The following is a 26,262-nucleotide window of genomic DNA, read 5'->3' as shown; positions in this document are numbered from 1 at the left end:
ACTGCACTCTTTGATTTCCAGACAAGAGACTGTGCTGCCAAACATATCAAGTTCTTAATGAAACAAGAAGGAAATGAATTTCTTAAATAAATGAGAAAGGGAGGAAAGAATGAACAGAATCATATATGGCTGAATGTCATGGCCTGGTTTTTGGTAACTTTTTGCCTACCCACAAACGCTTGCAGCTGGCTGCTCTGCTTTAATGATTGCATGTCCCTCTGTTTTGCCACTTGGCTTCTCCTTAGCTCCTGCCTGATCATATTTCTAAATGTCACTCACGTCTATGCAGGCCAGTGCACAAAACAAAATTAATTTAACTGAATGGCACACTAATATTATTACTTTTGACAGCATGTAAAACTTATTAACTACAGTATGTCACAAGGCTAGTCTTCTAGTGAGGAGTTTAAGTACAACATTGAAAGGAAATGTAATACATTTGAAAGACTTTTTTTCTTGGCTTATCAGACATTGTGAGAAGTCAAATCACAAAGCTTTTCTCTAATTATTAGAATATTATATATGCACTGCAGTCACTCTACAGAAAGTCATTGTCCTTCTGTGATAGGGTAATAGGAACCCACACTACAGTTCCCCTGCTTGATTTGAAATTTCCTGTAGTAAAGAGCATCTTAATACTCAGTTAATGTAGTGTCTACTACCAAGCGTGTCTTAGTTTCCAAAGGTGATTTAATTAAAAGCTTTAGACTATGAACTGGAATTACATCATACATCCAAAAATACATAGAATCAGTAGACAATTGTAAAGAATTGCAATTAAGAATCAAAGTAATTACCGATTTCTTCCTTGTAAGATGTATGACTGCATGTGGTACTGCAGGAAAACCTGGCACGAACAGAGTCCTTGCTACAACAATCATACATTATTGGTTACTCCAAGACAGAAACAAGCTGATTTGAACAAACCAGTAAAAGTGGGAATGATTGGCATGATGGAATGACTAATCATCTATGGCTGCTGGTAACTACAGCTGAAATTCATCAGCACCAGGGAAAGACTATCAGGCAAAATCACTGCTGCCATCACTGAAGCCATATAGTATTACATTTATATTTGTTCTGCAAAAACTATAAAGAGAAATTCAGTGGAATTCATGGATTACCTTCACAGGCATTACCTTCTTCCCTTTCCTGAAACTTCAACAAACTACAAAGACAATAAGACCTACTACTAAGACATTAAATAAATGTTGACTGATGCCCTTTCTCTCCTCTCTTGCTTGCTGAAGCACCATTTCAGCTTTCATGTTCCTCCATAATACCCCCTAGCACTACCTCCAGCTCCCTTCCATGACCTCCTCACAAACCCCACAGCCCAGAGCAGCCTCCTCCAAAATCTCCTAAGTTGGCAATTAGGAAAGAGACAATACATAGTGGCATTGTTTGCTGGCTAGCTAGGGGCAGGCCAAACAGAACACATGATGACCTGCCATGTGCTCAGGAGTTTCCCTGAGCAGGGTAAGAAGCTGAGGATCCATCTTTGTTAAGACACTTCATTCCTTTAAACTTACAGAAATTTTCTTACCTTGCTCTCCAACTTCCAGGGCAGCGTGCAACAGTTTTGCACCAAAACCAGATTGTGCCTTTATTTTCACACAAAGACAACTTAGCCACACAGAAAAACAAGGATTCCCACTGCACTGCAGCAGTGACCTTAAAAGAGCTGCACACTAAAGACTGATATAGCAAGATGAAAAGGAACTGGATTTGCTAATGGGAAAACCACAGACAACTGATCTAAGTTGACAGCTAATAGTGAAGACTTATAGCAAGACAGTTCTACAGTTCTCCATCTGTAATTTATCAAGGTGAAGACTTTTTTCATGTAAAATTTCACCCCAGCCAATATAATCTTTTTTTCCCATTCATTGCTTTTATGCACACACAGGCCTAGAAGTCTCTTTCTGTATCACTGTTTTTCATTTAGAAAGTTTTCTCACATTGTCCTATTTTTACTGATTTTTGTACTGAAGATTTTTCCAGGGCATTGGAATTGACTAAACATGAGGTAGGTAAAGGATATGCAGCTGGAAAAGAGGCAAGCTGAAAAGCTCAGAAAAGCTCCTGTTGTAGTGCTCCCTAGTTTGAGGGAAGTCAGAAATATATGAGAGTAAAATACTGTCTCAGATAATTGCAGTATTTTTGTCTTTGGTTCCACTTGAAATGAAGAAACTAATGCATATCTTCTACTACAATGCCTTGTATTATATTTCTTAAGTTCAGCATATTAAATATTTGTATTCAGTTCAAGAATGAGATGCTTCAAACCAGTGCTACATATTCAAATCTACTGACTTACCCTTACCAGGCTTATATCCACTTCTTAAACTAACCATTCAAACCTTTATTTTTATGAAACTACTGAAAAATGTTAAAGTGTTAGATAAATACATAGTGGCAAACTCCTCTTTTGTTACTGAACTTCTCACTATTTCACTTTGAAAAAGCCTCTGAACACATTCTTTAGGAAGACAAGGCAGCTCATCAAAGGTCATCACAGCAATCAGAACCACACACTCGATTGTATTAATCTCTTCAGTAAAGAGTTCATTGCAGTTAGCTAAAAATCTAGGACAGAAGACTGCACTTATCATAAGATTCCTGGCTCAATGATGTTCCTTTTTAATAAGTCTTAGACCACAAGGGAAATAAGGCTGAAACATTTTACTTGTCTTACTCAAAAAAGGCCAAATAGGATAAAGGTGGTATCTATCAGTCATTTGTGTTTTATCAAACACAGATGAAACAAAAGAAGAATTCGTATAAGTTGTAATAATGTTGATTTAAAGGATATAAAATATCATGAATGTGTAGTCACACTGTTTTATGGGAAGAAAAAGGTACTTTCAACTAAAACCAGATTCCCTCTTTGGTAACACTGGAAATTTGCTTGATGAAGGAAGCATGAACATTTTTTTTTCTTTTTTTTCCATTCAAGGTCTACTGCTGTTTTTATAGGTGGGGAAGATATTTTGTTGACAAAGGAGGCAGGTGATATAACAGTAAATAGTCATGCAACAGGCTAGTCAGAAAGAAAGTGATTAATCAGTTACCTGTAACCAGTTACAGTGAGGACATTTTCATACAGCCGAAAGCAAATTTTCTACAGTCTAAGACAAAGTACTCCAGACTTTTTATAAGTATCTTCTGAATCAGGAAAGGTATCTTACAAAGCAATACCTCCTGCTGAGGATTCAGGGTCATAAGCTACAGACTGTTAGTGTAATGCTGTGCAAAACAATCAACAGTAGATATGATCAGAAGAGGCTGGTGACTTTCTCTGCCTGCCAAAGAAATAAAGTATACTCCACACAGCTCTTGAGTACATACATTTTTTTAGATGCTGAAAACTACAAAGAAGGTAAAAAGACTCTTACTGGAAAAATGAATACCTGATTTTGAAAAAAAAGAAAAGATTAATTTCTGCAGCTTTCTGAAAAGAAGATTGGACATGACTTGATTACAGAGAATAAGTAATGTAGAGAAGAGAAAGGATCATGTATTAAATTGCTTGAATCTACTGAAGAAGGGCATAACAAGAATCAGCAACAGAATAGAATCCAGTAACATCCAAGTAACAAATAAAGTACACATTTTAAAGAGAGATAGAGTATTGCCAAAGCTATAAAAGGATGTGTTATTTTCTTCATTTACTTCTGTCTTAAAATCAGAAACTTTCAAACTCTTTGGTCTTAAAGGCCCTCTAAGAGTTTTCCAGTGGAGGTGCAAAGCTGCCTATAACAAACATTGCTGAGCGCTGAGAATCAGAGCGTCTAGCTCCTTGCTCCAAAACCAAGCAAGCTCTAACTTTCAAGCTTGTAAGAGGTTTCCTTGTGCCACTTTCCTCCCAACTTGGCATTGGTAAAACACTATTAGCTCCAGGATGCTGCCTATTTCCTAGACTAAGTTCAATTATAGGACATTCTTTGAAATGTTCCTTGAGGACCTAGGAATCCTCCAGATTTAGGGCAAATAATACCACCTTATTTAGAGAAATGTCTAAATTAATTGATAGGAAACTAGCACTATTTATAAAGCAAACAAAGGTTTTTTGAAATGGGAAACTTTTTGCAGAAAGAAAATTTTAATGTTATCTAATATAAATGACCCACATGTCATAGAAAACTTGTCTGCTCTAAAAAATCACAGAAAATTAATGTTTTTCCTGATAATTAATGTGCAAATCTGAGTGAGTAAAACCACTTTCAGCATAATCCATTCCTAAAACTGGGCTGGGCATTAACAGACAGGAGATGTCAGCTGCAGACCTCAGGGCACTCCTACAAAAATGAGCTGCTGCCAGTTTTGAAGCTGAGGCTCCACTCATCAACAAGAGGTCCTCCTGTTAATTTTCACAGTTACTGAAGAAGATATGGAAAAACAGAGGTAAAATAACTGGATTTAAGACAACCAGAAATAATTTAAGTAGCACCTAATATAAAGCATCTGATGGGAAGCTCGGGTGCTGTCTGCCCATTGCCCGACATAGCACTGAGAAGCTGCAGTGCCATGTTCTACACTGGGGGCATCAAAAGCAAATTGTAAACCCCACTTAACAGTAATCGTACAGGGAATAACTTGAGTCAGAATTTTATGGCAAGCTCTTTGGCTGAGAAGACATCTGAACTCAAGGTCAGCCACAAGTGGAGAAATGCAAAGAGAAGGGCTCTCAAATGCAGTTGCCTTTATCAGTGTTACTGGATGCTGCAGTACTTCCCAGTTCCATTCTGCTGGAGGCAAACACATGTGCCCGACCAAGCAGCAATAACACAACGCTCAACTCTCTCACTGCTAGTTAGGACAATATCCATGTCACTGGATTCAGTTTCAGGTACATGTTTTACTCTAGATTTAGGCCAGCAAGAAGCACATACAGAACACATCTGGATCCAAAAAGATATCGGAAATGGATTTCATCTGTGCATTGAAGATGGTAGCTTAAAGTGAGTTGTGTTCTGCTTTAATGAGACAGCAGTAGTAATTCTGTTGCAGTGATGACAGTCCAGCCCTCTACAGAAAAAAATCATACTCTGAAAAGTCTGCTAATGGAAGGGACAAAACAACAGCAGTAGCCCTCCATCCCTCTAGTGAGTAAGCCAGCCAAGCAGCCCCTGAATGCTTCTCTAGTTATGATGGTGACAAGCACAAAGTAAGCTGCAGAAGGCCACAGGAACGGAAGAGGAGAGATGTACCGGTGTACTAAACTTACCCTGCTGTGTTACCTACTAACAACACATGAGCCACTGTGAGGGATTTCTTTGGCCTTTGGTAGAAGATTGACTTATATGACAGACAGAACAGGAAACTGTAGAACTGAGTTATCTCTGTCTGTCGTCCATATAGCCTAGAAATAAGACCTGGTATACTTCATAAATTCATGTACTCTACCTCTTGAAACACTAGCATAAACTAAACAAAAGTCTAATACCTCTAAACTAAAAAGACAGTCTTATGTTCTGGATTCTAACTGTGATTAGGGCATTTCGTGCTAATTCCTGCCACAGGTACAATGCAAAGTGCTTCAGATACCAGTTTAAGCTCATTGTTGAACTAAAATGAAACACAACAGGCTCTGACAAGAGGTTAAATGGTTACTATGGTAATCTATGACATGGTTTAAATCAGTGTTTAAAAGGTGATAAAGGAAAAAAAAAGAAAATGGCTAATCCCTTTCTCTTTGGACCACTATTCCTAAACCTTTGCCTCTACATGGAGTGGACACAAAAAAGCAAGGATATTGGAGTAGTATACATCCCCTCCTCAACCTTCTAGTGAAAATATTGTTGTCATCTTTGTGAGACCTGCTCTTCCTTTGTGACTGTAAAAATGCTGCTCTCTGTTCTGAAGGTCTTTCTAATGACACTGTATTTTAACACAGCTGCTTTGCAGCTTCCCTTAGCTCCTGATCCCGGTTTATAACAGCAATCAGATAATGATTTTTGTCACTGCTGCTTTGGAAATGTAGGGGAGAAAGGGAAATGAGGTATTAACCTGGACTACCATGAAGCTTCTGCCTGGAATCCCAGTGAGGCCATTTCTGCCTCTGGATTATGCATTCACTGATGTTGGTAGTCAGAAAAATAAGTCAGCACATAAAGGTCCAGTTGGAGAACAATGCTGAACAATTCCAGATATAGCATATTCTGTGGCTCTTTCACTCATCAGCTGGTCCTACAGAACCATTTTCTCTCATTTATACTTGGGAGTACTCCATAATTAAGTCTAAGAATTCCTGGAATTCCTTCTGCAGTCTGGATCCAAAATATCTCTTCATACTCTAGCTACAGATGAGTTTGATCCCTTCCAGTACCTTTCTCAAAACTCTATAAAAACACTATTCAGAACATTGCTTTCCAATTGCCATTGAATGTGGCTGTGTCTTTGAACTTTAAAATATCTTCTGCTTGAGCAATAAAATCCCACACAGTAATATTAATATGTGGAGGCTGGGAACTTCCCACTATTCCTGCCTTCGGCCTTGTAATTTTCTACAAGGTTCCTAGCAATATACTTTGTCTGAAATAAATATTATTATTATTTTGTGTATTATGGGTCATTAGATACTTAGCACCAAGTGTAGGATCTACTATTTCAGCAGAGTTTAACCTCAGGATGCCCTTCTCCACACGAAAGGAAAATGGTAATAAGAACGTTTTTGGCAAATAAGCAATATATGTTTTTTCTGATCTCAGAATGAATACTGTCCAGGAACAGAAAAGCCCCAGAAGAGCCTGGATTTAACACTATCAATGAGCTTCTTCTTCTTTTATGCCGTCTTCTGTATTTGAATTTAATATCTGTAAAGCCAGACAGTTTGAGATTAATCAAGACAAGATCCCTTTTGATTTCAAGTAAGCCAATTACATTATTTTTATTATAACACAAGAAAGTGACCTCCTAAGGCATCTCTTCCAGAGAGGGAGTTAAAAAAGAGAATACTCAACAAAGCTATATAGTGGGATTGCTAGCACTTTGAGTATGAAAGGTGAGAAAAAAAAAGCATGATTCTAATGAACTGAAAACAGTACCCTTACAGCTCCACTTGAATCATATTGTTTTACCTTTAAAATCATTTTAGCACCTTCAATTTCAAGATGAAAAACAACTGATTAACTGCTGAAGAATTTTAAAGCAGGTTTGCTGATTCTCAAACTTCTGAACCTCTGTTTTGTTCCCTGTCTCAGTAAGAAATTCAGTTCCTTGGCAGGACAGATGCTTCACTTACAATGTTGAACAGGTGTTGAATGATCTCTGTTTACTGCATAAACTCTTCACAAAACCTGAAAATTAAAACCTCCTTAAGATTTAACACTTTAAAGTTTTAATTGGGAGTAAGAAGAAGTGAACTTGAGAAGATGTAAACACCATGAAGAAAACATAGTGCTCCAATATAACATGCAGCTAAATAAACGAAATCTCACATTTTAAAATCTGTCTGACACTCTGACAGCATCTCCATAGGGATAATGATACTTTCTTTCGCAAAGCACTGTGCTATCTGAAAAGCTGTAAAAGAACTAAGTGTTATTACCAGCGATGGGAAAGGCCTATTAGATCATCTGTCCATTGCTCTTGCAACTATAACAGAAAATAACAGTGATTTGCTGCTGTAATTTGACAGTGACTTTTGTAAAAATGTCCTTTCCTCTTAGATCTCTGCAAGTTTCAGTTCCAGAGAGTCAATGAGCTGGGTGACTCACTAACTTTCTGACAGTCTCTAACTTCTATGAAGTACAACCAAGATATTAAATACATATGTTTCAGGCCCACTTTTCCACCTCCTTCCTTCATCTTTTACTTTTGGAAAAGGCAGGAAAGAGCAATCCTCATGAACAGCATGGTCAAGGGTCACAGAACTGCTCCTTCCATCTGCAGAACGTTTCCCTCTCATCCCTTTCCAAGGCAGCATCCTGCACCTCTCCCGCTGGGGGCTGTGCATCATGTAGGAGTGACAGTGGTGTTTTCCAACAGACCTCCCACTCAGAAGCCTTGTATAAAATATACCCATCATCACCCACTGTGGTATGAGCATGCATCCATCATGTAAGCTAACCATGGTGGATGCCTGATCAGATAATGCAGCATCTCATGCGACGGCAATTGTGAAAGATCTGCAGAACTCTTGGTGGTGGATACTGTCAGGTCAACAAAGATCCTTCTCCTTATGGTACAACACTCTGCTTCTCCACTGCTTTCAAGGGAAAGAATTGTTTCCTGCTCTTCCTTATATTTCCTAAAATTTCTTGGCATGTCTGCTACAACCAGTTTTCAATTTAAGTGCCAATATAACAAAATGTCTGGAGGGAAATCAGCTGAAGTATTCAGTAGATGACTCTCAGTATGATTCACACTGCTGTGAGCAAAGAAGAGGTCTGTCTGGCCTTCTGTACTGGAGTGATAACAGATATTGGATGCAGTGTGTACTCAGATAAAGTTAATAGCAATGACATCTGGTAGATGACAGAGAGGAGCAAACTCTTGTGATCTGCTTTTTAACACTCTGTGCCCAAACCATTATATGTCAGACTTGGTAAAAGTGAATAACCTTTCAGTATCTACCACTCCTCCCTCCCACACTCTCAGTCAAATGAGGCTGAAGGACTACTAGACACAGGGACAGCAGATCTAAAAACAGCCAAGGAAAAAGGATTCAACGTATGCAGCTCATTAGTAGTAGCCTCCTCAATATTTAGCAGACACTGCACATTCCCAAAGCCCTCTCACAGTCATAACAAATGCTCACACAAAGGCTTGTACCTTCAAAGTGCTTCACCAACATAAATATATTAATAAGACCTTTCCCAGAAGAGAATGCAGTGTCAGAGAGATGCCATTCAAGTGACTAGGCTGTGAGAGATAGAGCTTACATTATTTCATTAAACCTTCATCCTCCGTCTTCAATTTTAAGCCCATTTTAAAAAAAGGACAGAATGTACAGTGGAGCTTTATGAACAAAAAGAAGAGTAACTGCTTGTAAAATTGTTTTGCCCCCTATGATTGAAGTGGTAATTATATTGTAATTCTGTGATGTGCATCAACTGAATCTGACATAAACTAAAACCGAGATTTTTATATTCACTTTGACTGATGCCACCTAGATAGCTCTTTCAAAGTGACTAGTGACAACTGCCACTGATTCACTTTGGTATACATCTTGTCTAGGGGTCATAATTAAAACATTATGGATACTTTGGCAACTTATACTTAATTTCATATTTAGAATCATAGTTAGCACTAGGTTGCTGAGAACTGACAAACTTGCCTAAGTGTTGTAAGGGCAAGAAAGGAAATAAAGCCTGTCATTCTTCAAATATTGCAAATCTCATGCAGATGTGCTTTTCAAGGACAAACTCATTACACAATTATAATATGTGTAATAGTCAAAAAAAGATATTTTATTAGCAATAGGTTTACATTTGTCATAAATTTTTGGATGAAATACAGTTGCTCAGGTTTTAATTTGTTATTTTAGTAAGCCAGACCGCCATATAATATTCATGATCACTACCAAGAGACAAACATGTTTCTACTGCTACATATCTGATATAGGTAAATCATGTTGGCCTTCCTACACACAGTGTTGTCTTTTCTAATTCTGAAACCAGGGTACTTCTTGGTTGCAGCTGTATCTGCCATGAATTCTGCAACATCTGCTGGGTCAGATGACAATCCCTTTACACAGGTATGATCTCTCCCATCCCTACTTATTACCACTTAAAATACACTAGAATTTGCTTGGAATCTTTTCTGTGGAGCAGGGACTGGAACATCAAAGATGGTAAGGTACTTGAATCAAATACGAAATATGCTGGAATATGCATGACATTTCATGTGAAACACAGCTCCCAAACTTCTGACAGATGCACCTCTCCTGGTTCTTGGTAGAGATTTCTCTTCCGAACTGGGCTAAGCAATTATTTGAATCTGGCTCAACATATATATGACAGAAGTAGAGGTTCCATAATAGAGCAGAATTAAGTTTGGATTAAATACACTTGTCTAATGAGTAAGTGGTTTTTGTAGAATCACTTTTTATTTGTACAGTGAGCTTATAAGCTGTTACAAACCAGCTACACATAGTATATAGAAAATTAAGATTAAAATGTCTCCATATACCCCAAGTTATGATATTTTTTCCATATTGACTGGATACCTTGCATGCTTGAGCATTGAGATGCAAAAATAAAACATGAGACCTCCTGTAGTATGAAAAAATATTTAAGGAGTTGGTCTAAGCATAGCTTTTCATGATGCTTTCATATCATCATATTGCCTAGCTCGTTATAAATAAAATGGCCATGCTTTGGTGGCAACTTCAAAAAGGTTCCATCAAAAAAGTATAAAAATAACAGTGGTTTTTCTGCATAAACAGTACCTGAAATTTGAAGAAAGGTGAGGGCAACCTAGATTTCATCTCTACAGCAAACTATTCAAAGCTCTTGCAATACTCTTCTAATATCCAAATACTTCCAGAATGATTTATTTTAATTATATCCTTCTGTTTTAATAAAAAGTATTTTCCAACTCCGAATGCATTTCTGGATGTAGCTCACACACTCAATATCTGTTTCAAGCAAGGTTTTAATCATATTGTATTAGTAGGGTATGAATTTTATGAAAGCAATCAAGTGACTGCATCAGGTCTTACTGTGGATGTTAGCTAGAACACTTAAGAAGCAACTTTCTATGCAATAAAGCAGATGAAACCCCACACTAATCTGTAACATGTTATCTGTAAGCTGCATATAGGGATATCATTGTTTATGTTCTAAAGTCCTAAAGAAGGCAAAGTGACAATTCTTTTTTGCACAGTTTGGCTTATTTTGTGTGTTTTTAAACAGAAAAGCATAAAACACTTTGAAAGTACAGATAGTAGTGTAATAAAAGACCAATTCATTACTTAATAAAATTTGGAACGATTAATACACTCCAATTTCACATTTTCAGCTTTCTAGTATGCTGGACGCTTAAAAGAACAGGGCCCTTGAACAAAAAACTTCCTTTATCTCTTTTTTTCATTTTCATATTTAACTCTGAGAGTGGAAGAAAAATGCCCCACATAGCAGGAGACTGATGTCACCTGCAGAAAGAGAGCCCTGCAAATATTGCCACTATGAAACAATGCCATGCAGAACAGTCTCAATGTAGCAGTGGCTTTCAAATCAATAAGCAGTTGAAAAAAGCCATCTGAAAATACAGTCTTTAAAACAAAGACTCAAAAAGGAAGACTGAAGTCTACCATTTCTGAAAACCTGAGAAGGCTGCATGGCTCTGCATTTGATGCTGTTTTCACCACTTTTAGTCTAAATCAATACTCAGGTTTTCACCACTTGTGAGAAGGGAAGATTTCATTCAGAGATTGTCCCTTTCATTACAGAAACTAAGATTTGAATCCAAAGCACTTCATTAGCTGAATTAGATGATGAGAAACTCAAACTCATGATTATTTCTCCTCCCACCAGAGAATTAAAGCATGCTATGCACTCTGAGTGGGCATGTGCTGTCTACCAATCAAAAGAAAAAAAATGTAAAAATTAGGACAAAATAGTCTTACAATAAGCAAAAAGTTGGATGCATCAGTATGAACAAGCTCATAGGATGCACAATCTGATGATGAAATCTTTCCAAGAAGTGTCTTGTGTACATATAGCACTATACCTAATAAATAATGAATCCAAGGAATGTTGACATTGAGAGGAAAATAAAAAAGGTGATAAATATTTGAGTAGGATGCCATTCCAAGGTTTTTGTAAAATTTATAGTTCTAATCAAAGGATATTATTGGATAGCAGTTCAACAGAACTGTAAGGTATTTCAGTGAAACCCTACCATTATCATCAGGCACAATAAGATGTCTTGAGATGCAAACCCCCGAGAACCACCAAGAAACCTAAATGCACACCACTTATAATCAAATGCAAATTCTATGTACCCAAAATGCACCAATTCAAGAAAATGTCAAACTCATGAAAACATTTTTAATATGTTGCATAAAGTGTCAAAAAGATTGACTGAATTAGCAGAGGAGAATGTTGCATTCAGTGAGTATTGGAAAAGACGCTTATTAAAAATTTATCAGGCAAAGAAAATCTGAGAAATGCTGATAACAGATGGGAGCTGTCTTGGCAAAAAAAAATATTGCTAGTTTGTCTGTTTTTCTAGGTGAGGTGAAAAGTGTTCTGGGAGGAAAAAAAGTCTGATTTTTCTTACCTCTTCTTTCTCTGCACTTTGCAAGTCCCTCCACTCCTCAGTGACATGACCGAAGTCCACTGTGTTCATTGCAACTTTATATTCCCCAATGATATCATGTTTGGAGAAACGATCAAAGTCATAAACTGCCATCACTAAAGTTTTTCCACCCAGCTCAGAGTATGGCACCTGCAAAGACAAGGAAATGACAAACTCTGCATCTGAGACAATAAAGATTGGTCCACTACAATGCAGATCTATTTCTTTGGTTTATCAGCTGTCATCTCAGGTAAATTGAACTGCAGAGAAAATTATGAGGTGTATTTGTTTCAGAGTCACCAGATGCAGTATTTCTTGAGACAAGGCTCTGGCACTCAATAGAACAATGTGGCAGCTCACTCATCACTCCTGGGTTTTTCTCATTCTACTTCAAATCATTTTGTGGGTGATGAAACTGAAACAAGAAGCCAAATTACTTGCACTGAAGACACATGAACTTTTCACACAATGTTGTTTTTTCCTCAATAAATCACCTGTCATCGCTTAGAGATGGCTAGCTCCCAGACTCATGAAAAAACCAGAACTGGCTTACTATATATGAAACAAAGTAATTAGACACTGGATATGTCTCTTACAGTACCAATACCTATTACTTACCAAGGCATATTTTTCAATACTAGATCTTTCACATGTTACACACTAAGATGCTTTTTAAGTCACAATGTGTAACTAGAAATTGTGGTGGCAGAAGGCCATGTTCTGACTAATTCTCCAGCTGTTCTCATGTGGTTCCAACAGATGCTGAACGAGATGTTTACGAGTCACATTTTTAATATTAGGATGGAGACATGCAGTTCAGGTAAGCTACACCTGAGTCGCTGTCGGAAAAGGTCTGATGTAGGAATTGTTTGGATTTATATGAACACTTGGTCAATCTGAGTATATCCTGCAAGGATAAATGGTTTCCATAGGATTCAGTAAATACTTTATTAATTAGAAAGTGAAAGCGTGGCATTACCATTGGCCTTGTTAACCTCCATGTTCTTGTCTGCTTAAACCCTAGAACTGTTGTCTTTTGTTACTGTTCAGCTTCCATTTGCTTATTAAAATACTAAGTAACAAGAAGTAATTTTCCCTTTACATAACATCTTATATAACATTTAGAATAAGCCTATCAAGTTGAGAGCCAGATCTAGCTTCCATTATTGAGTCGAATAGTTTCAGTGGTACATGGCTGTGTATCTTAGTAAATACTACAGCAAAATCTATTTTCCATTTTCTAAATTATCTGTAGCTCCTAAAAAGGGCAAAGGTATGTGAAAGGAAAAATTCTAAATAATGTTAGTTTTATTTTTATACAGCCTGGAAAACGGGAGAAGAAAAATCTTCTGAAGTTTATTTCTGTTAGTTTACAGTACCACTTAATGGATCCTGGTCACTTAGAATACAAAGACTACATTCATCATTATTTACTTTTCCGTACTTGACCTCAGTAAAGCTCATTTTAGCTACCTCCCTTTCTAAATGTTTCCTTCATTTATTACTTCTAATGTAGCCTCAGTCTCCAGCTTTGTTCTGGGCTATCAAGGATGGCCTCAGTTCTTGTGAAGGATTGCTTCCTCTCCCTGCTCTCTGCTCAGATGTAATCAGTCTCTTGACTTAAAGCAAGTGAGACCTTGGTAAAAGGACACGTATACAGGAGTGTTTTTCTGGCACAGATGTGTCACTCCTCTAGACATGAACCCTGTTCCCACTTTGGATCTGAGGAGGAACACCTCCCTCTGCCAGGCTGGTGCATTGCAGCTAGGACTTCTTGGTTCCTTTTGGCACTGCAGTGTGGGTACACAATTTAGACAGCTGCAGTTTGACAAACACTTGCACCCTGGAACAGCACCATGGATGTCTGAGAAAAAGAAATGAAAAAGGGAAGGACTAAGGTTCAGGGCTCAAGATGCAATGCAGCAGAAACACAAGTCAACTCATTCCCATTGGCTGTACTTTGGGAGGAAGGCAGGCAGCTGTGCCCTGCGAGAAGGCAACAGCACGGGCCTGGGCTGCCTGGTGGGCAGCGCTGCCAGACGGATGGGAAGGATGCCAACAGCAGCTGTGCACCACCTGAAGTGGGTCACAGGAGCAAAGCTCTGCACAAGTAAATGAGACACTGTCAACAGTGCCCACAGAAGTTGTTATTATAGTTGCAGTTCCAGTTAAATGGTCACTGGAGTCCTCAGAACAATGACAGTACTTGGTATGCTTTGCTGGTTTTCTCTCAAGTACAGACCACAGACCACAGGGGATGATCAGTACCATATTGAGATGCACCTAAACACACTGTCAGGTCTGGCATGGAAAACAAACTGTCTTCTGGAGCATAAAATTTAAATACTGAAGATGTGACTTACAACAAGTGGACATTATAGTCCAGAAGTGGCTGATCTGATTTATAACTTGTGTCTTCATCTTAGATGACAGCATTATTTGTTCTTTCTTTGCTTTTGTGAGCTGCATAGGAATACGTAATTTAGAACTCTGTTCTCTGTTAAATATTCTCTTAGGAAAGCTCAAGAAAGAAATAACTCCCCACAAAAGATTACTTTTATGAACATCTTCAAGGAAAAAATAAGCTCATATATGCAGTAGTAGTTGTGGCCTACAGGGATATCTTTCTCATTGAATGATTTCATAGCCTGAGTCTTTCACTGCTCCTGTCTTTAATCTGTAGCTGTCATTATAAGATTTGGGCACAAAGAGAAAGGCCTGAAGTAACAGCAGAGGAATGTATATAAGGAGAAGCCCTGTGAAACACACTGTACAGTATTCCTTTATACTATTTAACTGGGGTTTGAATTTGGCCATAGTTTTAGAAAAACATTATTAATAGATACTATTGGAACAATGTAAATACTGCAATGTAAGGCTTACTTACATTTATTTAATTAAACCTGAAAAAGAATTTATTTTCATACATAAAGTAGCATGGCAAAGAACTGCTATGATGAAGTCTAGCAAGATTAATCTGCCATAATGCCCTTCACCCATTTACTTCCCTTCAGTTTGAATTTATATTTCAGGAAATGTTATCCTGAATTTAATAAATCTGATATTTAAAGAAAACACTGGTCTAGTGAAATTCATATGACATTTGTCAAAGTGCCACTGTTTTCTGAATTTCTTGTACATTTTATCCAGCCATAAAACATGGATCAGATTGTCATCTATAAGGATAATCAAAGTGCCTAAAACCAAACTGTGCCTTTTAAACCTATCTGACCCTGTATTATATAGCAAGATTGAGCATCGTGGCTTTCTACAACATGAAAAATCATTTTGCTGTAGTTATCAATTAACTAAGACATGTAAATTCATAGCCAAGCATGAGATACAAAGTGGTTAAATTAAGAAGTATCAATAATTATTAAAAAACTACCTTGAATGTAAATTGCTCATTGAAAACAGGGTTAAGCGTCTTTCTGTGGACTTTTGTTTCATACTTCTTCTTCTTATCAGGCAGCAGGAAGACTTTCACATAGGGATCAGATGTACCACCCATATCTAATGCAGGCAGTTCAGCTGCTTGAATAATCCCAACCAGAAGCTGAAAAGAGAGGAAAAAACAGCAGAATGAAATTTCAAATAGATATCTATAAAAATACTGTAACAGAGGAATGCATATGCAGACTCTATTTCTGGTCTAGGAGAAACTACCCTCGCTTCTCCCTGCCACCCCCCCACTTTAAGAAAGGCAAATGAAGCAACACTATTGACTTTAGAAAAGCAATTATGGCAGATGCAGACTGTACAAAGGCTGTTTTAAAGCAGAAAAGAGGTTTTCAAAGGGCAGCTGATTACAGCTAAATACAGACTTCATCCTTTTAAAGACTGCAATCAAATAACTTTCAATTGCTCTCTCCTCTTGTGCATTATTTTTCTATGCTGAGCCCCATGAATAGAAATCACATTATTAAACAATCAAGAATGTCTAATTTTGACTACAAAATTTGTATTCTAAACCCCCAACACGTAACCTTCCCCCAGCCAAACACAAAAGGTGATAAAATCAAATGCAAATTCTCAGGCAGAGCTTGACTGAAAACAAATGAATCTTGCAGTCTTCCTTATATTTACATTCTCTTGCTATGTACACAAATTGGCCCAGGTAGGAAACTAAGGACAGCATTTTCAAAAAATATCTCATGAAAATGAACCTTTGGTAACTAAATCCTAATAATAATTTGTAATCTCATTGCAAAACAGAAACATTTTATTTTTAAATCTCTTAAACACTTCAAAGATAAGACTGAAGCACAGATGGAACTTGTAAATGTCTTGGCTGGTTTTTTGTGTTATAAATGAAGGCTTATGCTAGGTTAACATATTATGTTGTTATGTTATGTTATGTTATGTTATGTCATGTCATGTCACGTCATGTCACGTCATGTCATGTAATCTAGACACCCCGACTGCATGAGGCCTCATCAGCATAATGCAGCTGAGAAAAAGAAAATATTTTTAATCTTGTTTCATAGATACAAAACTAAAGTAAACATTGAAGTGTTTCTTCAAGATCATTCTGAAGACATTAGGAACTGGGAATGAAATCTAAGAATATTTTCTTCTAAATCAATGCTTCAATCACAATATATTTGCTTCTCTCATGGATGAATTGTTTAAGATTGGAAACAGGAACTCTTATCAACTGGAATACAGAACAATGTAGTTAATCTGTGAAAGAAACTTCTGGATTCTAAGAGACTCCTCAAAGTTGGACTTAAAAGTTGGACAGTTTTAAATTTACAGTATGGCCTGCATGCTTTCCCACTGATAGGACTCTTAAGTTCTATGAAACATTTTCCTTTTGCTGTATGAAACTATTCTTTTGTGTCTCATTTTTATTCTAGATGCATCAGTTCATAAATACACAAATAGACTCAGGATCCACACCAAGTTTTTCACATCAAAGAGTGAAAAACAAGTCTATGATTTTTAGTTAACATAGTGGAAAAAGCAATTCAATTCCCCTTTACAATTTCTCTCTCTAAAACTGAGGCACAGTGCTCTGGAGAGTTCACTGGTCATCTTGTATTCTTAACCCTGTGCAATATATTAGCCAAATTTTGGGACTGTCATTTCATGCCATTGCACTATACCAACTTAAATGAATCCCCTCTCCTACTCTTTTACATCATCTATCCTTTGACAAATTTTAAGCTGCTACATAGTTTAGAGCAGCAAAACAAAATAGAAATCCGCAACTCAGATAATTTATTATCTTAATTAAATACAATACAGACTTACAGATATGTAGCTCCTCCATCCTATTTTCCTTTGTAAAATATGGCTCATAAAATCAACATACCCTTTAATAAAATTCACGCAGAAAATTTGTTTTCATAGTCTAAGAAAACTGAAATCCATTTTTCAGAACACATTTGCAGCTTTTCCTTTCCCCCTCATTAAATCTTCTGCTTCTGAAGGGTCTACACTTCATACTGATTTCATACTGATTTCAAGGGGGATCAGTGTGACTTATCACATGGCCCAGCAATTTGCTCTGGGAGTTGAGGAAAAGCTCCTTTAGCAACAGTTTCTTGAAAGGCTTCAGAACTCTTTTTAGCTCTTGCATTGTAAAACAAGCACTGGTAGTCAGAAGATTGTTGAAGTACAGGCAAATACTGTTTACTATGCCAGGCCATAGCTGTGTATAAATACCTTCCTGCTAATAGAGAAATTTTTCTTGATTTCTCTTATTGTCTTTGCCTTGCAACAAGTAAGGGTATCACGCTCTATGAACAGCATCCAATAAAGAATATGAATGTGGAATTTATCACAAGTACATATGGAGGGCAGTTCAGGTGGTGAATAGGAATTAACTGGGATTTATCTTCAGTAGTCATTTCTTTCCCTAAACAGGAAAGAACGATGTGATTTTGACTAATATTGTCAAAAAATTAAATGCAGGATATGTGTTCTCAAGTTTACTGAAAGATACACAGTAGAAGTGAAGAACTCAGATGAGTTGGTGTGCTTTGGGCCAAAACTGATCACAGTGAATTTTAATGTGAGGCTCTGAATTGGCTTAATTGACAAAACTGATCCCTGGCAAAGAGGCCAGGGAGGGGAATAAAATATGTTCAGCATGTGGCCAGACCTGTTAAGCTGGTCAATGCCAGGCCTAGACATTACAGTGTCTACTAATTCTGAAAACTTAAGTATGCCAAAGTTTAGTCTTACTAGCTTCAGAGCAGAGTACTGAAGGAGTATCAGTCCTTAAATTCTTGTCCAACCTTCCTGTTTTTTGGGGTACAGACCTTTTTATTTGAATTTTTACTCCAGACTAGAATTTTGGGCAGTGTACTTTCATGGAGAGCAACTGAACCTGATGCAGTTAGTTACCACAGCAAAGCAAACACCTGATGAAGTGAGAGAAAGCAATCTTACCAACCTTCTAAAAGACCCAGTGAGAATCAACTTACCTTTAGGCCCCTCTATTTTTCCTGCCATTTGTGTTTACTTACATTTTAAATAGTTGAAGGCTGAAACTAGTTTTAGTGACTGCATGCAAACTCTGTAATTTATGTGGATTGACACTGGTTGGTGATGCTTTAATTTAAGTTATTAATAATCATTAGGTAAACCGGATATTCAGTTTTTGATTAAAGGTGTAATATAAAGTCCAAGTGCATCCAATACCAATTTAGTAGTATGTCTGTAACGAATTTTCTGTCTTACTTTCTCCATTTAGTCCATGCAAGTAGTAAGGATTTGGGAAATATCTACTCTAACTAAATGTATTACTTCATTCTCCACTTGCACACACAGAAACAAAATATTACAGGTTGGTTGTTTCAAACCTGATTGTTCTGGAAGTCATAATCCAAAGAATACTGTATTTTCCCTAGCTTCTCAACTTCTTTGGCTTCTTCCTTCTCTTCCCCATCAGTCAGCCCAGTCTCAGCATCATCATCCTTAAGAGCCTAGAAAGAAGAAATGTAATATTCATAAATGAGGCAAACCGTTAAGTAGCAGTTTAAAATAGACACGATCCTCAAATCTATTTTAGAGCCATTAAAAGCAAGCAAAACAGCAGAAATTCAAATATGCAGTTTTCATATATATCTCTACTTTCTGAGTTGCTCAATAAGATGTTATAAATCAGCAAGCAAGCAATGGAAGTAGGAAGAAAGCTCCTTGGACTATAACAAGCAAGGATTGTTATAAAACCTGCAAGTAGAAACAAAATATCATCTCGATGTGAAGAAATAGTTCTTCTGGGCTCAGACTGGCTCTTAAAGAGGCACAAGGAGGCAAACATGCTATTAAATAAGCCAAGTCACGCATTCATTCAACTTAAGAATCTTGGCAATGTCAAACCTGGTTGTACATGCTGTGCATTGTTTGCATTTGGCAACACATTTCTGTAGGACTACTGTGATAAAGAGCATGTGCTGTGGATGAGCTCTTTCTACAATCATATGCCAAACATTTTTCATGTTTTTTAGAATGAATATGGAAGCAAAGTTTCCACCATGCCATTAGCAAATGCATGTTCCTCCTTTTCCCTCCCTCCCGAGACCAATTTCCTTTTTATTCATTCTCGCAATAAAGCTTGGCTGAACCAAATTGATTGCAAGTTGATTTTAGTTTGCTTAGAAAGAAACACAAAAATAAAGAAATACAATACTGCTTGCAAGCTTTGTCTATTGCATATAACCTATTTTTTAAAGGACACAGCAGTTATCTTAGATTTTATACATAATTAAAATACTAAATGATGCAAATTTTTTTTCCTGTACCAGAAAGCAGAAGTATTTTCACTGCGTAAAAGGTAATTCATACATATTAAACCATATGAACCATAATTAACTACGTAGATCTTGTTCTTGCAGATTCTTTCCTGGGTAAGTGAAAAATAGACGAAAGTGATGAGGCAAATAGTGAAAAAATGTGAAAAATGTGAAAGTAAAGTCGAGAGTGTGAAAATAAAGAATCAATACTAAGCATTCATCCAGAACTATTTGCGTGTTACAGCAAATAGAGTAGATGTCTGTAAGAGCCCTATCTGAATGAAGGTTCTTTCTGTATGAAGTTTCTGCTTGCACAGACAGACAAAGTGCCAGAATAAAATGTGTTCTTTGTTGCAATGTAATTTTTCTGCAATTGTGGTTTTTTTGTGTCGTAGGAAACCTACAGCATTTCTTAACAATAGGATGCTGCTGGAGCTCTCTGAAAAGGTAGCAAGGCTAGAGAGTAGTTATGTACACAGCTGATAGTGGTTAAGGAAAGAAGAAACATGAAAGCAATAACATTCTCACTCAGCCTTGAATACAGTGAGGGCCACGCAACAGTTGTGTGGGTTTGGAAAGAAGGAAGATTCATCTCTCAAGTAGAAAATGTTCTTCTCCAGAAGCCAGATCTAAATAAAAAAGGTCAGACTCAAAACTGTATGATACTAAGCAATTATTTCTCTACTTTTGAAATTAGCTTGAAATTCTGTTGGCATAGCTCAATGAAACCAATCCAACAGCTTTGATTTTTGCGAGCTGAGGAGCTGGGTTTCATGTAAATATCTGAATGTTAGTGAATGATGGACTCTCTACTAGAAACATAAATTACACCGTACCTGAATGAGATTGCGGGGGAAAGGTCAGTGAGAGACAGAATCACCTGTGAGACTGGAAGAATAGTATTTTTTAAACTAAACCATTTCTATTTGGAAGGGCTGAACTGCCTGAAATGAAATTTGGTTTGGGACATTTTATCACTGAGCTCTTAGTAAGTTCCTTGTACCAACATTTTTGTTGGTACAACCAGAAGTGTGACACTTGCAAACTGATAGGCTCTCTGGAAGACTATACATAGGATTTTCAGGATATGGAGTGATATGATTATGCCAAACACTCTTGCTTTTGGTAATAAAAATAAGCTTAAGGTTTTGTGGTCATAAAAAAAGATGTGACTCACTCCATCTGAAGCAACCAGGTTTATTTGAGCCTGGAAACAACAGGAAACAACAGGAAGTCAGAGTGGGATGTTAACTCCAAGATCCACTGCTCTGAATCATCCCAGTATGGTCCTGAAAGAGGACTCCATGATAAAAGTGTGATATACAGTTCCAGCATATTATTGTTTCTGGGACTAATACTGGACTTTCTGCTTTTCCATCTGCTTTTGACCTGGATTTTCTTTGAGAAGAAATATCCTATGGCCATGCCCCAGGGAGAAAAGTGAGAAGGCAAAAAGAACATTATATGCTAATTTCCAAGTCACAGGAATTTGTAAACAGTCCATCAAGGCAATAGTTATATATCCATACTTTCTCTGGGAAAACTACATTCTCTTCTGCAAAGCTTTTCAGTCCAGATGACAGAGCTGTGGGTAGCTCAATGTGAAAAAAGTTCTTACTGTGACTACAGAAAATATAATGGGAAGCTAACATCTCTCTTGCAAGGGAGTTTTGAAGTGCAGGCAGGAAACACTCTGTGGTTAAGAAACTCATCTCCACAGGTTATGAGAAGCCTACTGGAAAGGTGAAAGCTATTTCCATGAGAGATGGAAAACATTGTACATTATTGACATCAGCTGAGGTGCTACATGATTCTTCTTGACCTTGACTCAGAAACACTGAATCACTAAGAAAAAACACTGAGAAAGAAATAGTGTTTTGATGTGGACAAGTTTATGGCACTGGGGGAGGAAAAAAAGGACAAATTATTATCTCTAAAGCAGTCTGTAAATAATAGTTTTTACTGTTAAGAGAGGCATTTGCCTTCAAACTAGAGGCTAATGCTTCAGGAAGAAGCTGAGTCAAAAGAAGTACCGAAGTTTCTCATGTTTGATTTAGCTTCTGAATTCCAAAGAGGAAGAAGAATTGGTTTGCTTCAAAGTACTTGGAACACCCTACAGGGATTTTAATTTTGTATTGAGATTCTCTGAAAGATCAATATTTAATGGAATACTACTACAACCCTCAATTTATAGCATACTGCATCACACTGTATTGAATCTTACTGTTGCACTGCTACAATCAATTAAAATAAGCAGCTATATTTTTTAATTAAAAAATAAAACATTTTTAATTATAAGCAAGCTTTTTTATCGAGCCTTTTCAACTGATAAACTGTAATCAGAAAGACTGGATTTAGATGATGAGGAAGGTAAGCCCTGCCTTCACTACCATCTTCTTTAACTTCATGACATTTAAAATGTTTTTTTCTGTGAAATATGCAACATGGAAATGCATAATTACATTGTGCTGGAGACTGGATTTATCTTTTCTAATTTGAGTTGACCATGAATTTTACTCAAGCATTTTCTTCATTTCTGCATTACATATGCAGAAACACACAACAGTAAAACATCTACTCCTCTCAAACCTGTGTAAGTAGCTGAAAAATAGGCTTATATGTGAACAGGTGTAGGAATGTACCAAGAAAGTGTTAATCCATCACAAACATTTCAAGGTGATACATCTGTGTCTACTGAAATCAGAACCACTACTCTGCAGCACTTCTTACAACAAAAAGTCCTAAATTACAGCAATTTGAGATCCACTGTTCAATCTGCTGGTTTTATCTTCACTTCCATAATGTTATTAAGACTGGTCCTGCAGCCTCCTCCTTTCTTCTGAGTTGTTAAAGAAAATGCCTAATTTCAATTCTTTTGAAACTCCACACCCTGTAGTAGATTTACTAGATTTTTTTACACTTCCTGGGTTTTTTCTCCCTCTCATTTCCCTAGCTGACAAAAGCCTCTCTCTGGTGACACTGCATCCTAGCACTGCAAACATCCCTTGCTTTCAGCTCAGTTCCACCAAAACCCCTGCACCTTGTCACCAGGCTTGCCCCACTACTATCAACCAGGAACCACAAAAGAGATTCTGGGGCTTTAAACAACTTTACTTTAATCCCTTCCCAAACTATGTGTAGAAAATGAGAGTCTGCAAGGGCGGTTGCTCTGCTGGTTGCCTCCATATTCCACATGTGCAGAAGCTTCAGGAAAGCAAAGTGGATATATAGAAGACTCATGTAACAAAGCTGCTGGGGGAATAAGTGTACTTTCTTGCCTCTGTACTGAGAGGCAGAGGCCACAATCATGACTGAGTCACATCTTGTTAATGACTAGTTTATGTTGCAAACCGCTTAAAATGCAAAGTGTCTTTCACTTTTGTATATAAAGAAATGCTTTCATTAACAGCAGTTTTGGGGTTCTTTCTGTTTATGGGGTGGCCTATAGCCTCACTTTTAAGGAAACAAGTTACCATGAAGCAAGAAGGAGAGACATTGTGAAGCGAAACAAAACACTGACTGCAGCCTGTAAGTTTGTTTGCTGCATGGTGCATGCTGCTTTCCTGAGTTCCATTTCCACCTGCCCCTCCATCATTTCTTTTGGAATAGTGAAGGAAATATTGTTTTAATGTTTGAATGGTGCCCAGTCCTCAGGCTTGTGCAATGCCTGGTGAGCTGGAAAAAGAAAACAGTAAGATTTTGTAGCAAGAATGTTCTGTGCCATGTTCAACAATGAATTTATTAGAAAGGCAATTTTTCCTCCACAACTAGAAATGACTGCTTTTCCACTAATGGTAGTACACCTCTTATCATTATCTTTCCCATTCAAGAACACCATAATTCTGATCTGGCCAATTTTTATCCCAAGAGAAAACAAAAGCCTTTAAAAAGTCCCATCTGGTTCCCTATCACAAAGCAGACAAGCCTGCAATTGTAATATGTTCTCTATCAGAGTCCCTCAGAAGGAAAGGCAACATTTCATTCATTCAGCATCTGCTTTCTCTCCATGAATTAATTTAAAGAGCATGTTGAGCCTGGGTTTCCAGTGGCTGCGCCAGGCTTTGGTCATTGTGAAATCTACTTTGCCACTACTGCTGTAAGAATGTCAGCCTCAGATACCAGCAGTGGGCCACACTGATGCACACAACGAGAAAAATCCTGCTGGGTTCAGCATGTGATGCCTTGACTTGCTTGATTACTCCCTTGCTTGTTATCCAGCTTTTAAATGGTCTTCATTGGGTTATTCAAAAGGTTTTCTTTCTTTAGGAGCTCTATGACATGAGGTCATCATGTTCAGCTTAAGTGTTTGCTGAGTTGTTTGGGTACTAAAATAACAACTTAATCTGGTGCAACAGAAAAATACAGAAAACGCTGCAGGTATTCAGTGTAAAATATGAATACATTCGTTTTAGTTGGAGCTTTTAAGCTCACAAATCAATCTGGTTTTGATGTTTTATAAACCCCTATAGCCAGTGTTTATAGGCTGAAAAAAGATGAAGCTGATCTCAGACCTGGGAGCCTATTTTGGAACTTCATCCTGTGGGTCAGGGTGTGCTTTGAAAGCAGGGTCCATGTGTGAACCAGAAGTAGCAGGCACTCCTGCAAGCGCTCTGCCCCAGCTGCCATATGGCAGGCAGCGCTCGCTGCGCCGAGAGCAGGCTGCGAGTGGGAGGCAGCTCCAGGCTGCTTGGCCAGTGCATGCTGCTCCACCATTGTTCTTCATCCTCCCCAAATTAATGGCAGTAGGCCAGATGGAGGCATGCTTCGGGACAGAGCTGGCTCCTTGAACTGGGAGGACCATTCAGAGTACTACATTTATTTGTGTTTGGAAAATCTGTCATACTATATAATTAGGACTATGTGCATTTGATAGTGAAAATTAACCTAAATACAGCCAGACATGATTTACTGACTGCCACTTTGATCCACAGAGAAAAAGTTGGTACAGACCTTTTCTACTGGCTTAGTTCCTTAAAAAGAGATAATTGTCTGACCATCTTCTAAATAGGACTTTATGAGGTACCTGATATTCTCATGTTTGAAGGCTGTTTGCTATTCATATTTATTATTTATCAATTTGTAAAGAGTAAATACCCTTGCTTAAAAAGAAAATTATTAAATATTCTCAAATATTTAGTTTTTATTTTAATGTTAAAAAGGTATACCCCATTTATATGAACTGCTGTTCTTGTTGTAGATTATGCATACCCACTAATTTCAGACATAGTGTAGGAGTTTAGCTCTCCATACATTCTATGGATATAGGTAAATGTCTTCAGAGTCTGATTCAAGTAATTTAATTTAAGGACTAATTGCATACTTCCTAAATGCCACTCATTAGAAACTTGCAGACTCTGGTCTTGAATAAAGAACTCCAATTTGGTCTGTTAATCAAGATAATGCAAAAAACATCCTTGAAAATGGAAGCTTCCAGTGGTAAGACCTTCAATATAGAAAACATGTGAAAGAATGAGTATGATCTGAATCTTCATGTACCCCTAACAGTACAGTAGGTTACAACAGAAGTAAAAAATTAATTACTTTACAGAAAAAAATAGTTTAACAAAGGAGGAAAACAAACTCAAGAAGCATGCAAAGCAGGGTCCTATGTTTTCTTGGAAGTGACTGAGAGGAAGACACAGGAATGCAAATAAGCCCAGTCTTGTGTCTCACAGCTATTGCTTCCATATTTCCAGGCTTCTGAAATCTAATATAAATCTAAATTTCAAAAGAGTTTTACAGAAAACCTATTTGCAGAACACAAACACCCATCATTTTATCTTCATAAACATGTTATTCACATTTTTCAAGAAGTTTTATGCACACTGCACAGTTGTCTTTGAGGCAGGTGAAAAAGCAGGACTACTGGTCAAGGCCGAGACTGAATTAATGTACAAACAAGACTCAGACAATCCATTTCGACTGCCACAGTAAACTTACTGGGTTTGTTTTCTATGAAGACTCATCCCCAGTGTTTTCTGACTAACCCTCTCCACTGCAGTGGCTCTGCAGCACATCATCTTTCTGAGTGTGAATTAGGATGTCTCACTGCATTGTGGATAAGCCATGGCGAGCATTTAACGCCACCATGGGCTGAAGATGACAACAAATGGGGACTGGCATGCTGGCACCAAGACAGGCAGTAGCACTGTGGAATAAACACTCACTATTCTCTAGGCATTCAACTGGGAAAACAAACAAGCATGTAACCAAATATTGCAGAAGAAAAGACCACTGCCAGCAACAGAGCTCCTGTCCCTCAGAAAGA

The 26,262-nt window shown here is 37.5% G+C and overlaps 1 protein-coding gene across 1 annotated transcript in view; it reads right to left on the bottom strand.

The window, feature by feature from the left end:
- The window catches only part of SYT1 (synaptotagmin 1), a 212,648-nt gene that overhangs the window by 56,184 nt on the left and 130,202 nt on the right, over positions 1 to 26,262 (bottom strand). Inside the window, exons 4-6 of the mRNA XM_041465580.1 lie at positions 19,062 to 19,184; positions 15,638 to 15,805; positions 12,232 to 12,399 (exon numbers count right to left, since the gene is read on the bottom strand). Coding sequence (XP_041321514.1) covers positions 12,232 to 12,399; positions 15,638 to 15,805; positions 19,062 to 19,184 — 459 coding nt within the window. The remainder of the gene's footprint in view (positions 1 to 12,231; positions 12,400 to 15,637; positions 15,806 to 19,061; positions 19,185 to 26,262) is intronic.

Source organism: Pyrgilauda ruficollis, unplaced genomic scaffold, assembly GCF_017590135.1.
Source record: "Pyrgilauda ruficollis isolate IOZ18807 unplaced genomic scaffold, ASM1759013v1 scaffold19, whole genome shotgun sequence".
NCBI classification, from domain to species: Eukaryota; Metazoa; Chordata; class Aves; order Passeriformes; family Passeridae; genus Pyrgilauda; species Pyrgilauda ruficollis.
This window is presented reverse-complemented; position numbering and strand designations above follow the sequence as displayed.